Genomic DNA, 18159 nt, shown 5'->3' with positions numbered 1-18159 from the left:
CGTATTGCCAGGACCGGCCAGGGGAGTGGGCGAAGTACATCCCCTGGGCGGAGATGGCCCAGAACTCACTCCCCCACTCCTCTACGAACCTGTCGCCCTTCCAATGTGTGTTGGGCTATCAGCCGGTCCTGGTACCATGGCATCAGAGCCAGACCGAGGCTCCTGCGGTGGACGATTGGGTGAAACGCTCAAGGGAAACCTGGGAGGCCGCCCATGGGTACCTTAAACGGGCCGAAGCACGGCAGAAGGCCAGTGCCGACCGCCATCGCAGCGAGGCCCCGGTGTACACACCGGGGGACCGGGTCTGGCTCTCGACCCGAAACCTGCCCCTCCACCTGCCCTGCCGGAAGCTGGGTCCGCGGTTTGTGGGGCCATTCAAAGTCCTGAGGAGAATAAACGAGGTGTGTTATAGGTTACAGCTCCCCCCGTATTACCGTATTAACCCCTCGTTTCATGTGTCTCTCCTCAGGCCGGTGGTGGCTGGTCCGCTTCAAGAAGATGAGGTGCGGGAGGTCCCTCCGCCCCCGCTGGACATCGGGGGGGCGCCGGCGTATGCAGTTCGGTCCATACTGGACTCGAGGCGTCGGGTGGGGGGTCTTCAGTACCTCGTGGACTGGGAGGGGTACGGTCCGGAGGAGAGATGCTGGGTGCCGGTGGAGGACGTACTGGATCCTCCTATGCTAAGGGAGTTTCACCGCCTCCATCCGGATCGCCCTGCGCCTCGTCCTCCGGGTCGTCCTCGAGGCCGGCGTCGTCGCGCTGCGTGAGCCGCGCGTCAGGGGGGGGGTACTGTCACGACTTCTACCGAGGGTGACTTCTCTCCCTGTTCGGGCGGCGCTCGGCGCTCGGCGTCGCCGGTCTACTAGCCACTACCGATCCCTTTTTCTTTTTCTGGTTGTTTTGTCTGTGTTCCTTTTCACACCTGGTTTTCAATTGCTTTGATTTCTGTGGGTATATAGGGCAGCTGTTACCTGCCGTAATTCGTGCAGGATTAGACTTGTGTGTATTGCGTTCGATGGTATTTGATGTTTGTTGTTTTTTTCGCATTTACGCACGTGTATGTAAAGTGTCGGAACTGTGTTAGTTCCTCCGTGGGTTTGCACGATTATTCGAGAGCGTAGTTTTGGGATTTTTGTTCTGTGCCATTTGCATTGCTGGACTATTATTAAACACGCTCCTCAGACATCCCTGCTCTCCTGCGCCTGACTCCTACACCTCTCACCAAGACGCATGTTATCACAGAATCCTGCAACCAATATAATTATGGAGTCAGCAGGAGCGGACGCACTTCCAGGGTCCGTGGAGGAGCGAGTTCAACACCACACGGCAGTGTTACACCGACTGGGGACCGCCATGGATCAGGTGATGGTGACGATGGAGAGATGGGAGAGAGGTGGCCTTCCCACACCGTTATCAGCTACACCCCAACCAGTACCACTACCCTCTCCTTCATTGCCTGAGCACAGTGGAATTCGACTCGCCCTCCCGAGGGAGTATGATGGGACGGCGGCCGGGTGCCAGGGCTTCTTACTCCAGATGGACCTATACCTGGCGACCGTTCGTCCGGCTCCTTCGGGGGGTGAGAGCGTGAACGCCCTCGTCTCCTGCCTCGCAGGTAAAGCCCTGGAGTGGGCCAACGCGGTGTGGAACGATCCTGACTCGGCGAGGGACCACTACCCAGAGTTCACCCGCCGCTTTCGGGCCGTGTTTGATCACCCACCTGAGGGTCGAGCGGCGGGTGAACGGCTGTTCCATCTGAGGCAGGAGAGGAGGAGTGCTCAGGACTTTGCTCTAGAGTTCCGGACCTTGGCCGCTGGCGCGGAATGGAACGACAGGGCCTTGATCGATCACTATAGGTGTAGTTTGCGTGAGGACGTCCGTAGGGAGCTGGCCTGTAGAGACACCACCCTGTCCTTGGACCAATTGATCGACATGTCCATTCGGTTGGACAACTTGCTGGCGACCCGCGGACGTCCAGATCGGGCTCTGTCAGTTCCATCTCCCAGCTCCACCACTCCAACACCCATGGAGCTAGGAGGTGCTTCAGCGAGGGCGACCGGAGGAGGGGGCCTTTCCTGTGCCAGCTGTGGTCGCAGAGGGCACACTGCTGACCGGTGCTGGGGGGGTCCCCCCGGGAGTCGAGACGCCAGGCCGAGCACTGCCCGGACACCTCAGGTGAGTCGGCACCAGGCTCACCCAGAGCCCCCTGTTGGTCACGTGTATGTATGGATTGTTTTTCCTAAATTTTCCCCTCTTTCCCGGCATAAGGCGCTAGTAGATTCAGGCGCGGCGGGGAATTTTATTGACCGCGGTTTAGCGAACAGGTTAGGGATTCCCCTTGTTCAGCTGGATAAACCCTTCCCAGTGCACGCCTTAGATAGCCGACCATTAGGGTCAGGGCTAGTCAGGGAGGCCACGGCTCCACTGGATATGGTTACGCAGGAGGGTCATGAGGAGAGAATTAGTCTCTTCCTCATTGATTCTCCTGCGTTTCCGGTGGTGTTGGGGATCCCCTGGTTGGCCCGTCACAACCCCAGGATTTCGTGGCAACAGAGGGCTCTACAGGGGTGGTCGGAGGAGTGCTCAGGCAGGTGTGTAGGAGTTTCCATCGGTGCTACAACGGTGGAGAGTCCAGACCAAGTCTCCACCGTGCACATTCCCTCAGAATATGCCGATTTGGCTATCGCCTTCTGTAAAAAGAAGGCGACCCAATTACCACCTCATCGACGAGGGGATTGTGCGATAAATCTCCTGGTAGGCGCTGCACTTCCCAGGAGTCACGTGTATCCCCTGTCACAGGAGGAGACGGTGGCTATGGAGACATACATATCGGAATCTCTGGGGCAGGGGTTCATTCAGCCCTCCATCTCACCTGCCTCCTCGAGTTTCTTTTTTGTGAAGAAGAAGGAGGGTGGTCTGCGTCCGTGCATTGACTATAGAGGTCTAAATTCCATCACGGTGGGGTATAGTTACCCGCTACCTCTCATTGCCACGGCGATTGAGTCATTTCACGGAGCACGGTTTTTCACAAAACTGGATCTCAGGAGTGCATATAACTTGGTGCGTATCCGGAAGGGAGATGAGTGGAAGACGGCGTTTAGTACCACATCCGGCCATTATGAGTACCTCGTCATGCCGTACGGTTTGAAGAATGCTCCAGCAGTCTTCCAATCTTTTGTGGATGAGATTCTCAGGGATCTGCACGGTCAGGGTGTGGTGGTTTACATCGATGATATTCTGGTCTATTCCGCTACACGGGCCGCGCATGTGTCTCTGGTGCGCAGGGTACTTGGGAGACTGTTGGAGCATGACCTGTACGTCAAGGCTGAGAAATGCTCGTTCTTCCAACAGGCCGTCTCCTTCCTTGGATATAGCATTTCCACATCGGGGTTGGTGATGGAGGATGACCGCATTGCAGCCGTGAGTAATTGGCCGACTCCAACCACGGTAAAGGAGGTGCAGCGGTTCTTAGGGTTTGCCAACTACTACCGGAGGTTTATCCGGGGTTTTGGGCAGGTGGCTGCGCCCATTACGTCACTGCTGAAGGGGGGGCCGACGCGTCTGGGGTGGTCGGCTGAGGCGGACAGGGCTTTTGGTCGCCTGAAGGCTCTTTTTACCTCGGCTCCCGTGCTGGCGCATCCGGACCCCTCTTTGGCATTTATAGTGGAGGTGGACGCATCCGAGGCTGGGGTTGGAGCCGTGCTCTCCCAGCGCTCGGGTGCGCCACCGAAGCTCCGCCCCTGTGCTTTCTTTTCTCAGAAGCTCAGCCCGGCGGAGCGAAACTATGACGTGGGGGATCGGGAGCTGCTAGCTGTTGTCAGAGCCCTGAAGGTGTGGAGACATTGGCTTGAGGGGGCCCAGCACCCTTTCCTCATCTGGACTGACCACCGTAATCTAGAGTACATTCGGGCAGCGAGGAGACTGAACCCTCGTCAGGCAAGGTGGGCCATGTTTTTCACCCGATTTAGGTTTACCATCTCCTATAGACCAGGCTCCCAGAACACTAAGGCAGACGCACTGTCCCGACTATATGATACGGAGGAGCGGGCCATTGATCCTGCGCCCATCCTCCCGGCTTCTTGTCTAGTGGCACCTGTAAGGTGGGAGGTGGACGCAGACATTGAGCGAGCATCGCGTGTTGAGCCCACTCCACCACAATGTCCAGCGGGACGGGTGTATGTTCCGCTGGAGGTTAGAGACAGGTTAATTTGGTGGGCTCACACATCCCCCTCCTCTGGTCATCCGGGGATTGGGAGGACGGTGCGATGTCTTAGTGGGAAGTACTGGTGGACCACTTTAGCCAAGGACGTGAGGGTTTATGTGTCCTCCTGCTCAGTGTGCGCTCAGTGCAAGGCTCCTAGGCACCTGCCCAGAGGGAAGTTACAACCCCTTCCCGTTCCACAGCGGCCTTGGTCACACCTGTCGGTTGACTTCTTGACCGATCTGCCACCGTCACAGGGCAACACCACAATCCTGGTCGTTGTGGATCGGTTTTCTAAGTCCTGTCGTCTCCTCCCTTTGCCCGGTCTCCCTACGGCCCTACAGACGGCGGAGGCCCTGTTTACTCACGTCTTCCGGCACTACGGGGTGCCTGAGGATATTGTTTCTGATCGGGGTCCCCAGTTCACGTCCAGGGTGTGGAAGGCATTCATGGAACGTTTGGGGGTCTCGGTCAGCCTGACCTCTGGGTTTCACCCCGAGAGTAATGGGCAGGTGGAAAGAGTGAACCAGGATGTGGGTAGGTTTCTGCGGTCGTATTGCCAGGACCGGCCAGGGGAGTGGGCGAAGTACATCCCCTGGGCGGAGATGGCCCAGAACTCACTCCCCCACTCCTCTACGAACCTGTCGCCCTTCCAATGTGTGTTGGGCTATCAGCCGGTCCTGGTACCATGGCATCAGAGCCAGACCGAGGCTCCTGCGGTGGACGATTGGGTGAAACGCTCAAGGGAAACCTGGGAGGCCGCCCATGGGTACCTTAAACGGGCCGAAGCACGGCAGAAGGCCAGTGCCGACCGCCATCGCAGCGAGGCCCCGGTGTACACACCGGGGGACCGGGTCTGGCTCTCGACCCGAAACCTGCCCCTCCACCTGCCCTGCCGGAAGCTGGGTCCGCGGTTTGTGGGGCCATTCAAAGTCCTGAGGAGAATAAACGAGGTGTGTTATAGGTTACAGCTCCCCCCGTATTACCGTATTAACCCCTCGTTTCATGTGTCTCTCCTCAGGCCGGTGGTGGCTGGTCCGCTTCAAGAAGATGAGGTGCGGGAGGTCCCTCCGCCCCCGCTGGACATCGGGGGGGCGCCGGCGTATGCAGTTCGGTCCATACTGGACTCGAGGCGTCGGGTGGGGGGTCTTCAGTACCTCGTGGACTGGGAGGGGTACGGTCCGGAGGAGAGATGCTGGGTGCCGGTGGAGGACGTACTGGATCCTCCTATGCTAAGGGAGTTTCACCGCCTCCATCCGGATCGCCCTGCGCCTCGTCCTCCGGGTCGTCCTCGAGGCCGGCGTCGTCGCGCTGCGTGAGCCGCGCGTCAGGGGGGGGGTACTGTCACGACTTCTACCGAGGGTGACTTCTCTCCCTGTTCGGGCGGCGCTCGGCGCTCGGCGTCGCCGGTCTACTAGCCACTACCGATCCCTTTTTCTTTTTCTGGTTGTTTTGTCTGTGTTCCTTTTCACACCTGGTTTTCAATTGCTTTGATTTCTGTGGGTATATAGGGCAGCTGTTACCTGCCGTAATTCGTGCAGGATTAGACTTGTGTGTATTGCGTTCGATGGTATTTGATGTTTGTTGTTTTTTTCGCATTTACGCACGTGTATGTAAAGTGTCGGAACTGTGTTAGTTCCTCCGTGGGTTTGCACGATTATTCGAGAGCGTAGTTTTGGGATTTTTGTTCTGTGCCATTTGCATTGCTGGACTATTATTAAACACGCTCCTCAGACATCCCTGCTCTCCTGCGCCTGACTCCTACACCTCTCACCAAGACGCATGTTATCACAAAAGTATTAACTTAAGGGGGCTGAATAATTTTGCACGCCCAATTTTTCAGTTTTTGATTTGTTAAAAAAGTTTGAAATATCCAATAAATGTCGTTCCACTTCATGATTGTGTCCCACTTGTTGTTGATTCTTCACAAATAAATACCATTTTATATCTTTATGTTTGAAGCCTGAAATGTGGCAAAGGGTCGCAAAGTTCAAGGGGGCCGAATACTTTCGCAAGGCACTGTATGACAGAAACATTTGTTTGAATGGTAACAGCTCTTCAATTCCTGTTTCATATAGTAAGCTGAACGAAGACTATGATAGTAAGCTTGTGGGTGTTCATTCGGAGATTGTTTGACAGTGTTAGCCAGTGAGCTGTCGTGTTTGTGAGTCGCAAAACCATTGAATTCTAATTTCAAAGCTGTGGCAAGTTTAGCGTAGTAGTTTTGCATGTGTTGCTGTTATAGACGAATGGAACTTGTCACGTGTCTATTCGATGTATGCTTCAACAGGTAAAGCCTGTCAGAACACGTATTGTTTCTGTAGCCATCCTGTGCGTCCTCTATGTCTGCTAGGAACGTCTCAGTGTCGTTTGGCTGACCTGGAACGAGGTCAAAGATGAGGAAGGTTTTGACGAGTGTTTCAAGGCATTCCGTGCGAAGCGGGCGGAGAGGTTTGTCTTCATTCTGTGGGGATATTGGGGCCGAAAGGACAAGACGAGAAGCTAAGCTTTGGCACGATGGTGCAGAGTACATAAAAGCCCTTTTACCAAATTCAGATCGGACATTTGGAATAGTCAGCAGGATTAAGTCCAGCGAACGAAGAGAGTACTCACCACATTTCTGAACAATAAAAATGGCCAAATAAAAAGTTTGTAAACCCAAAATGGCTTTGTAAATAAAGGTATACCAGTGCCTGAGCCTACGAGTGACTAGAGAAGGCCAGCCAACCCTGGTATACAAAGTGAGGTGGTGCGTAAGGGTTTTGCAGTTTAAAATCAATCTCAAAGTGCCATGGTAAAGGGTGTCAATTGATCTCAAACACTGAGCGGAAGCATTCATATATAAAATATCCCCATAGTCTAGTAAAGGCATAAATGTAGCTTATACTAGCCTCCTTCTGGCTTCAAAGGAAAAGCAGGCCTTATTCCTAAAATAAAATCCTAATTTCAGCCTCAATTTTTTTGTAAATGGTTAAATATGCATTTTTTTCACCTTTATTTAACCAGGTAAGCTAGTTGAGAACAAGTTCTCATTTGCAACTGCGACCTGGCCAAGATAAAGTATATCAGTTCGACACATACAACAACACAGAGTTACACATGGAATGAACAAAACATACAGTCAATAATACAGTAGAAAAAAAGAAAACAAAGCCTATATACAGTGAGTGCAAATAAGGTCAAATAAGGGAGTTAAGGCAATAAATAGGCCATGGTGGCGAAGTAATTACAATATGGCAGTTAAACACTGGAATGGTAGATTTACAAAAGATGGATGTGCAAGTGGAGATACTGTGGTGCAAAAGGAGCAAAATAAATAAATACAGTATGGGAATGAGGTAGATAGACGGGCTGTACACAGATGGGCTATGAACAGGTGCAGTGATCTGTGAGCTGCTCTGACAGCTGGTTCTTAAAGCTAGTGAGGGAGATGGGAATCTCCAGCTTCAGTGATTTTTGCAATTCGTTCCAGTCAGTGGCAGCAGAGAACTGGAAGGAAAGGCGACCAAAGGAGGAATTGGCTTTGGGGGTGACCAGTGAGATATACCTGCTGGAGCGTGTGCTACGAGTGGGTGCTGCTATGGTGACCAGCGAGCTGAGATAGGGCGGGGCTTTACCTAGCAGAGACTTGTAGATAACCTGTAGCCAGTGGGTTTGGCACCTAGGTATTTGTAGTTATCCACGTATTCTAAGTCAGAGCCGTCCAGAGTAGTGATGCTGCATGGGCGGGCAGGTGCGGGCAATGATCGGTTGAATAGCATGCATTTAGTTTTATTTGCATTTAAGAGCAGTTGGAGGCCACGGAAGGAGAGTTGTATGGCATAGAAGCTCGTCTCGAGGTTAGTTAACACAGTGTCCAAAGAAGAGCCAGAAGCATACAGAATACTGTCGTCTGGGTAGAGGTGGATCAGAGAATCACCAGCAGCAAGAGTGACATCATTGATGTATACAGAGAAGAGAGTCGGCCCGAGAATTGAACCCTGTGGCACCCCCAAGGAGACTGCCAGAGGTCCGGACAACAGGCCCTCCGATTTGACACACTGAGCTCTATCAGAGAATTAGTTGGTGAACCAGGTGAGCCATCATTTGAGAAACCAAGGCTGTTGAGTCTGCCAATAAGAATGTGGTGATTGACAGAGTCGAAAGCCTTGGCCAGGTCGATAAATACATCTGCACAGTAATGTCTCTTATCGATGGCGGTTATGATATCGTTTAGGACCTTGAGCGTGGCTGAGGTGCACCCATGACCAGCTCGGAAACCAGATTGCATAGTGGAGAAGGTACGATGTGATTCAAAATGGTCAGTAATCTGTTTGTTAACTTGGCTTTCGAAGACCTTAGAAAGGCAGGGTAGGATAGATATAGGGCTGTAGCAGTTTGGGTCTAGAGTGTCTCCCCCTTTGAAGAGGGGGATGACCGCGGCAGCTTTCCAATCTTTGGGAATCTCAGACGATACGAAAGAGAGGTTGAACAGGCTAGTAATAGGGGTTGCAACAATTTCGGCAGATAATTTAAGAAAGAGAGGGTCCAGATTGTCTAGCTCGGCTGATTTGTAGGGGTCAAGATTTTGCAGCTCTTTCAGAACATCAGATATCTGGATATGGGTGAAGGAGAAATGGTGCGGGCTTGGGCTGGTTGCTGTGGAGGGTGCCGGGCAGTTGACCGGGGTAGGGGTAGCCAGGTGGAAAGCATGGCCAGCCGTAGAGAAATGCTTATTGAAATTCTCAATTATAGTGGATTTGTCGGTTGTAACAGTGTTTCCTAGCCTCAGAGCAGTGGGTAGCTGGGATGAGTTGCTCTTATTCTCCATGGACTTTACAGTGTCCCAGAACTTTTTTGAGTTTGTACTGCAGGATGCAAATTTCTTTTTGAAAACGCTAGCCTTAGCTTTCCTAACTGCCTGTGTATATTGGTTCTTAACTTCCCTGAAAAGTTGCATATCACGGGGGCTATTCGATGCTAATGCAGTACGCTACAGGATGTTTTTGTGCTGGTCAAGGGCAGACAGGTCTGGAGTGAACCAAGGGCTATATCTATTCCTGGTTCTACATTTTTTGAATGGGGCATGCCTATTTAAGATGATGAGGAAGGCACTTTTAAAGAATAACCAGGCATCTTCTAGGGGGTCAATGTCGTTCCAGGATACCCCGGCCAGGTCGATTAGAAAGGCCTGCTCGTAGAAGTGTTTTAGGGAGTGTTTGACAGTGATGAGGGGTGGTCGTTTGCTCGCAGACACATTACGGATGCAGGCAATGAGGCAGTGATCGCTGAGATCTTGGTTGAAAACAGCAGAGGTGTATTTGGAGGGTGAGTTAGTTCGAATGATATCTATGAGGGTGCCCGTGTTTACGGATTTGGGGTTATATCTGGTAGGCTTATTGATAAATTGTGTGAGATTGAGGGCATCAAGCTTAGATTGTAGGATGGCCGGGGTGTTAAGCATGTCCCAGTTTAGGTCACCTAGCAGCACGAGCTCAGAAGATAGATGAGGGGCAATCAAATCACATATGGAGTCCAGGGCACAGCAGGGGGCAGAGGGTTGTCTATAGCAAGCGGCAACGGTGAGAGACTTGTTTCTGAAATTTTTAGAAGAAGAAGCTCAAATTGTTTGGGTACAGACCTGAATAGTAAGACAGAACTCTGCAGGTTATCTTTGTAGTAAATTGCAACACCGCCCCCTTTGGCAGTTCTACCTTGTCGGAAAATGTTATAGTTAGGAATGGAAATTTCAAGGTTTTTGGTTGTCTTCCTAAGCCAGGATTCAGACACGGCTAGGACATCCAGATTGGTGGAGTGTGCTAGGGCAGTGAATAAAACAAATTTAGGGAGGAGGTTTCTAATGTTAACAAGCATGAAACCAAGGCTTTTACGGTTGCAGAAGTCAACAAATGAGAGAGCCTGGGGGATGAAAGTGGAGGTAGACACTGCAGGGCCTGGATTAACCTCTACATCACCAGAGGAACAGAGGAGGAGTAGGATAAGGGTACGGCTAAAGGCTAACAGAACTGGACGCCTAGTTCATTCAGAACAGAGAGTAAAAGGAGCAGATTTCTGGGCACGGTAGAATATATTTAAGGCATAATGTACAGACAAAGGTTTAGTATGATGTGAATACAGTGGGGGTAAACCTGTGCATATAGTGATAATGAAAGAGATATTGTCTCTAGAAATAGCATTTAAACCAGGTGATGTCACTGCGTTTGTGGGGTGTGGAACTAAATTGTTTGCCGAGGCGTGTTGAGCAGTGCTAGAGGCTCTACAGTGAAATAAAACAATAGTTACAAACCAGAACAGCAATCTACACGGCATGGTGACGTTAGGGAAAGGCATGCGTAGCCGGGTGATCATACAAGTCCAGTGCGTGGCTTCAGGCAGCTAGCGGCACGGGGCTAACAATATACAAACTGGAGATGTTTTTGAAGGAGGCTTTTTGTCAGTCACAAAATTTGCATATCTATACTTACTCAGCTTTCAAATAATAATGTCTGTTGCAATGTTGTCTTTTTCCAGTTTCGTACAACTCACACAGAGAGAGAGAAAAGTTATTGTTGAGAGAATTGTGTGCATACTGTAGCTGAAAGCAATTGGGGTTTAGCTCAGCCCCACAGACTGCAGTTGACCATAGATGTTGGCAATAGATGTAAGGCCTATGGTATGTAAGTGAAGTCAAGGTAGGGCTGAGGCGGTCATAACATTTTGTCAGCCGGTGAATGTCAAGCAAATAACTGCCGGTCTTATGGTAATTGCTCATTAATTAGCATAAACACGTTTAGCATCTCCACGCATAGCCTACAAGCCACTGATTCAGACCTTTGGATCATCTTCATTTTAAAAAGTCTAATAAATCAATTTAGTATTGCCGACACCATCAAAATATATCCATTATTTATTTTAGACAGGTCTAAAGAAACATGATATGAAAAAATGTAGTCTATTTCAGAAGAACAGAATAGCATGCTCTGAGTTGTCCTTATGTTAGGCCCTGATATGGCTGTGGGCTACACTAGTTAATTTAGCAGACAATATTTGCATAATTTTTCATTATTTTATAGTATGAAGAATACAATTGAACATAGCTGAATAAAATAGAAAGGATATTTTCTCTAAGCGATTTACTGGAAAGTGCGCACATGCAGCTAGTTTGTGTTGAGTGGTCAACAAAGAAACATGTCCTCCTATATGCTTAAGAGTTATTTATGCAACATTAGTTGTGATACAAATGTTGGGCTATATGTTTTGATTTGCAATACATTCTAAGGCTGCAGGATGCGACTCTTATGATAATTTGCATGAAAGAAATGAGCTCTGTTTTGTTTCTTGTGCAGGCTGCACACACTTCATCAGTCCCTCAGTCACAAATTGAATAGCACTTGATAATATTCTCTCAGGCCTCAAATTTCCTTGCGGCATCCCCTTGTGTGGCCGTTACGCCCCCTAAAAAATCCATGCCTTTTGCGGCCAAAGTGACTTTTAATTATAATTATAATTCCCTTCTCCCGGCTGCCGTGCTACAAAGCATCTCTCACTCACATGGTTCTCTCATGTATCTCAATTCTTATTAGCCAATGCCGTCACGTGATCAATTCCTTCTCACAGGCATCTCAGCAAGGAAGTAGACTAAGTGAAGACAGACACAATGGGGATGCAACTGCGCATGTCCCTTTTATCAAAATTTGAGGCACATATTGAAGATGTTAGAGGAACTGTCCATATTTAGCCTACTTTGTCAGCCAACAAGATGAGTAGGCCTAACGAACAGCAAAAGCACTAGACTACATCAATCTACTATTCCCCATAGTATAAAAGTTTACCTATTCTATTGGAATGCAGGCTTCCTGTCTCTCTCCCTCACTTGGCTTCAAATGTTCAACTATTAGGCAATTTCTCCACATTATAAGCGCAGCAATGCGCACACGGCTATAGGCTATAAGCGTGAATGTACTGTTCTCAAAAGTGACCGCAAATGCGATTATTGTTGTCATGCTTTATTATAAAGGTGCATTTTTATGGTGAAATGTATATTCCCCATACTTGAAACTCACGCACCGCCTATGTATGCCAGTTAGGCTCTACACCCGTTGTAAAGCGGATTAATGCGCTTCATTTTAAGAAGTTATTTGGCCACTTTTTTTGTGATACAAACCTTATCAAAACATATAGGCCTATGGGCTAGGCTACATGAGACGTGTGACTATGATTTGAAAAAGTCAAAACAAAAAAGGCATGTGCTGTTTCTTGCCTGACTGCACACTCTGGGCAAGTGATAGGCTAATATGGTCACCCATCAGAATATTCTTAATTTAATGTTGTCTTTACATATTCTAAAATGAATGGACCATTATCAGTCACCTGTCTCAGAACAAGGGCATAAAAAAGATATGTATTCTATGCACTTAAATAGCGAATGGAGGACAGTTTTTCAGTGGTTAATTTTTAAAGCCAGCCAGGTAGGCTATACTCCTGTTGTAAAGCAAAGCAATGCTATAGAAAACTGATGAGATCCTCCTCTTTTTAATAGAGACCATCAAAAATCTGTTTTCTCATGCAATTGTTACGCAACATGGGCTCTCATGAAGTGTTTGATTTGATTTTTGAAAACATTTGCATTGATATCAGAGTGATTCGAGGGACAATTGAGTGCTAAGTACCAGGCTGTTAGCAAGTTTGGTGGGCTACTAATAACCATCAACAGCATCAGAGCTTGGAAAAGCCTAGTTACCATGACTTAACGGTCACATGGAATGTGACTGCGGTCATGACTCGTCAACGCCGTTATGGCGGTAATATGGTCACCGTAACAGCCCTAAGTCAACACCATATGTTTCAAAAAGAGTTTCATTTAGTTTAACTGTGAAGATGTGCAACCTTATTGCTTTATTGTAAACTCAGACCAGAGAGAGCAAGAGAGAAAGAGAGAGAAATAAATAATTGGAGAGAGAGAGAGAGAGAAGAAGAAAAGGGAGCGAGAGGTAGAGTCTGAGAGTTGAAACCCTCCCTCTACAGGGCAGTGCTTCAGTCTCTCTAGTCAGAGGCGTCCGTCGGGTCTGTTCAGCCATGCAGTCTGTGGCTGCTGAAACCCCTCTTCTCTTACTCCTCTCTCACTGGCTGAGGATACTGGCTTTATCCAAGCTGCATTTAATTGAAGGGTGCCAGGTTGTAACCACCTAGCAAGCAGGGCTAATTAGCTCAGAAAGCTGTACTGGAGCAGGAGACTCACACAGCTACACCGCTGTCTAACGGACTGACTGGACGATAGAAACACACAGAACTAGATCTCCGGTGGAGGAAAGAGAGAGGGTGAGAGAGGGAGAGGAGACATTTACAGGGGACTGTGTGAGAGAATGAGAGAGAAGAGAGAGAGTTAGAAACAGCAGCAAGACTCAGAGTGTGAGAGGTGGAGCAATAGGAGGAGGGGAGGGGAAGGGAGGAAACGGGAAATGCAAAGCCAAGTGAGGGAGAGCGACGGGAAGCCTGCAGCAACAAATAAGACTGAGGAACGAAACAGGAGAGGTAAAGAGAGAGAAGGAGAGAGAGAAGGGATAGGGGGAGGGAGGGAGGTGGAAAAGAGGGGCCACGAGCAGGAGAGAGGGCTGCAGGGTGAAGGAGTGAGAGAAAAGTTAGAAAAGTGAGAGAGGGGGTCAGGGGAAAGAAAGAAAAGAGCATGGAGAAAAACAAGTATAGAAGAGAAGGGGAAACAAGAGGCAGGAAGAAAGGGGGAGGGAAGTCTTAGGTAAGAAAAAAAGAGCAGAGCTGAAAAAAAGTTTTGTTTTGCGGTGGAGTCAGTCATAGATGAGGAAAACAGCTTGAGTGAATGGCTAGTTTGGAGTTGGAGAGCAGCGTGGAGGAGGAGGGGAGGAGGAGGGGAGGAGAAGGAAACCAGTTGTTGTTTAAGGCGTTTTCCACAGCAGCCTCTACTCTAGACGGACTGTTTTCATTCTGACATGTACTCAGACAGCACACGGATGGGACACTATAGATTCATTCATCAAAACACAGACGACTACTGCTACTGCCTTCACTGTGTCCAATACGGACCCACGCTGTACCAGGGAGGACCAGGGGGGTACAGACCACCACCCACACACCCAGACCACCCAGAGTTGGACCTCAGAGGAGACATCAGCCTTCCTCCTTTCCCTGTGGAGCCAGAGGATATAGAACCTGGACTAGAGAAGTGTGAGAGAGGAGGTGAAGGAAGAGGAGATGGTGGAGGGGGAGAAGGTGGAGAAGGAGAAGGTGAAGGAAGTGGTGCTGAAGCTGGAGCTGGATGGGGTGTAAGTGGTCACTGTGCCCCACAGAGGAGGCCAGTGTTCACCGGGCCGGGTCAGCATGGTCAACCTCAGCCAGGCCAGTTTAGCCCCAGCCACCCCTGGAACTACAACCCTGCCCAGTGGACCTGCCCAGTGGAGTCTGGCCTGGGTCTGTTCTACTCCCCTATGAAAGAACAGTGTGGCTATGTGGGACAGGGTGGAGGTGGCACTGCTGGGACAGGGATCGGGACAGACCCATTCAACAGCAATAGAAACGCGTCAGCCTCATCACTCCCCCTGGACCCGGCAAACACACAGTTCAGGGGTCAGCGGACCAAACACAGACAGGCTAGCTACAGCTACGGTCCTGAGAAACCGATCTGGGATCAGTCAAAATACAGACTAGAAAGACAGGCTAGCTATAGTCCACAGGAGCAACACAGACAGGCTAGTCTCGGTTTAGAAAAGCAGGTCTGGGGTCAGTCGAACCACAGGCTAGAAAGACAGAATAACTTCAGTCCACAAGAAATATACAGCCAGGTTAGCTACATTTACAGTCCAGAAGACAAGCTGACACAACGACAGCTAGTCAGCTACAGTCCAGAACAAAAGGTCTGGGGTCAGTTGAAACACAGGCAGACTAGCTACAGCTACAGTCCAGAAGACAAGCTGACACAACGACAGCTAGTCAGCTACGGTCCAGAACAAAAGGTCTGGGGTCAGTTGAAACACAGACAGACTAGCTACAGCTACAGTCCAGAGGAACAGGTCTGGGGATATGCTGGAGATGAACATGATCATTTGGACAGGTGTGTACCGCTTGAACAAAGAGAATTACACCCTCACATGCCAAATGGACATAGTGGTGGTGGTGGTCCCAGCCCCAGGCATGTGTACTCTCAGGGCGTGGGAGATAGAACTAACTACCAGGAGAGGACTACTAGATTAATGGCTGGGGGAGCTGTAGGTGGGGCAGGAGTGGACAGCTGTAATGGACAACATGTCCCTGCTGGCTCGGGCTCTGTTCAGAAGACTTTCTTTTCCACTGAAGTCCCCCAGAAACAGTTGGTCAGCCAGCCCAGGCAGAGGAGTCATTGTGGGCCTGGCCTTGGCCATAGAACCCCAAGTCATGGAGCTACTGGACCAGTGCATGGAGCCACTATAGGCAGGGAAGAGAGATTCAACCAAAGGGCCAAACAGCCAGCAAGCCAGGGAGTCAACCAGAACCAGGGAGGAGACCCAGACGTAGACCCCCAGAGACAGAGGGTGAAGCATAAGGATGGTCAGGGTTCAGTCCGGAAAAGCCAGTGTTCGGTCTGGGAGAACCAGTGTCATGTCCGGGAAAACAAGGGTTCTGTCCGGCAGAAGGAGGGCTTGGTTCGGGAGCAGATCAGACAGGTGGTGTCAGACCTGGAGGGGGTCCTGGGAGGTCTCAAACAGGTCCACGTGGAGATGAAGGAGGTAAGAACCCTTTGCTGTAGACAGCCTGGTTAATCCAGAAAAAATGAAATTGAAAGCATCCCAGTGTTGTCTAATTTTTCATACCTTAGCTTGTCCATTGAGCTTTTGTCAATACTGTATGTTTAACCTAGCAGTTAGTCTGGTCCCAGATCTGTGTGGGGCCAAACATGGGAACTTTTGCTTAGACCATGGTTTAAACCATTGGTGAGAAATGGCTTGCTGCTAGCTTTTCTCATCCGATGCTAAGGGCGGCCAGCTGATTAGATAATTATATCCGTTAACAAATTCCATCTCAGCCAATTAAAACGACTCCAGTAATCCACTAGGTGAAGTCTAGCATCCTCCTGGCTTCACTACTTATGAAACTGATGCAGTAAAAGACACAAAATCTGATTGTGCTTTCCTGTCAATTCTGTTACACATGCTATTGATTGACTGGCCTAGCCTTTATAGACATTCAGATCAACAATAGAGCTATCATCATTGTCATGGATGTGTTATTAGCTGGGTTAGCATATATCAGCACCATTTTTCTTCAATGTTGATATAGGCAAGCCTAGCCCACTATAGGCAAACACGTAGTAAATTAATAATATGAATTGAGCTTCTTGGAGTCACTCAGACCAAAATACAGGCTATAGTATAGGCCTAATATAGAAATATGAATCACTACAATGAATATAGGTGAAGATACATAAACGTATACACTTAATTGTACAAGGATTTACATGCATTTTGATAATCGGTTACTTCGTCACATTTGCACTATTTTTACTTGAGTACACATGGTAAATTACTATTGGGTAAATGACTGCTATTTGACCACACCACAAGACTTTTACAATGTCTGAATATAAACTTACATGTTATAAAATCCTCCTACTTTTTTTCAGTCAAAGTACATGGATGTTTGTTAAATGGATGAGCAAAAACTTTGGTCATATACCGTATCAGTCAAAAGTTTGGAGGGGTTTTCTTTATTTTTACTATTTTCCACATTGTAGAATAATAGTGAAGATATCACAACTATGAAATAACACATATGGAATCACGTAATAAACACTAAAGTGTTAAGAAAATCTAAATGTATTTTATATGTTAGATTCTTCAAAGTACCCACCCTTTGGCTAGATGACAGCTTTGCACACTCTTGGCATTCTCCTAACCAGCTTCATGAGGTACTCACCTGGAATGCATTTCAATTCACAGGTGTGCCTTGTTAAAAGTTCATTTGTGTCATTTCTTTCCTTGTTAATGCATTTGAGCATATCAGTTGTATTGTGACAATGTAGGGGTGGTATACAGAAAATAGCCCTATTTGGGGAAAGATCAAGTCCATATTATGGCAAGAACAGCTCAAATAAGCAAAGAGAAACAACAGTCCGTCATTACTTTAAGACATGAAGGTCAGTCAATATGGAAAATGTCAAGAACTTTTAACTTTTCTTCAAGTGCAGTCGCAAAAACCATCAAGTGCTATGACTAAACTGGCTCTCATGAGGACCGCCACAGGAAAGGAAGACCCAGAGTTACCTCTGCTGCAGAGGAAAAGTTCATTAGCGTTACCAGCCTCAGAAATTGCAGCCCAAATATATGCTTCACAGACTTCAAGTAACAGACACATCTCAACAGCAACTCTTCAGAGGAGACTTAGTGAATCATGCGATCAAATTGCTGCAAAGAAACCACTACTAAAGGACACCAATCAGAAGAAGAGACTTTCTTGGGCCAAGAAACTTGAGCAATGGACATTAGACCGGTGGAAATCTGCACTTTGGTATGATGAGTTAAAATTTGAGATTTTTGGTTCCAAATACTGTCTTTGTGAGACGCAGAGTAGGTGAACAGATGATCTCCGCACGTGTGGTTCCCACCGTGAAGCATGGAGGGAGGAGGGATGTTTGTGTGGGGGTGTTTTGCTGGTGAAGCTGTCTGTGAATTATTTAGAATTGAAGGCCACTTAACTGCCATGGCTACCACAGCATTCTGCAGTGATACGCCATCCAATCTGGTTTGCACTTAGTGGGACTATAATTTGTTTTTCAACAGGACAATGACCCAACACACCTCCAGGCTGTGTAAGGGCTATTTAACCAAGAAGGAGAGTGATGGAGTGCTGCATCAGATAACCTTGCCTCCACAATCACCCAACCTCAACCCAATTGAGATGGTTTGGGATGAGTTGGACCGCAGAGTGAAGGAAAAGCAGCCAACAAATGCTCAGCATATGTGGGAACTCCTTCAAGA

At 48.7% G+C, this 18159-nt stretch overlaps 1 protein-coding gene across 4 annotated transcripts in view; it reads left to right on the top strand.

Annotated features, from left to right (window-relative positions):
* Window positions 1-13203: 13203 nt before the first annotated feature.
* LOC110508306 (uncharacterized) overlaps window positions 13204-18159 on the top strand; it is a 101639-nt gene continuing 96683 nt past the window's right edge. The window contains exon 1 of one of the 4 annotated variants that reach the window (XM_021588720.3): window positions 13204-15912. In XM_021588720.3, coding sequence (XP_021444395.3) covers window positions 14143-15912 — 1770 coding nt within the window. In that variant the 5' untranslated portion in view covers window positions 13204-14142. The remainder of the gene's footprint in view (window positions 15913-18159) is intronic. The other 3 variants (XM_021588721.3, XM_090225726.1, XM_090225725.1) reach the window with 3 other exon arrangements.

This window comes from Oncorhynchus mykiss, chromosome 28 (assembly GCF_057628025.1).
Source record: "Oncorhynchus mykiss isolate SJ-2025 chromosome 28, ASM5762802v1, whole genome shotgun sequence".
Lineage (NCBI taxonomy): Eukaryota > Metazoa > Chordata > Actinopteri > Salmoniformes > Salmonidae > Oncorhynchus > Oncorhynchus mykiss.
The sequence above is the reverse complement of the archived record's forward strand: the minus strand, read 5'-3'. Positions and strand labels throughout refer to the sequence as shown.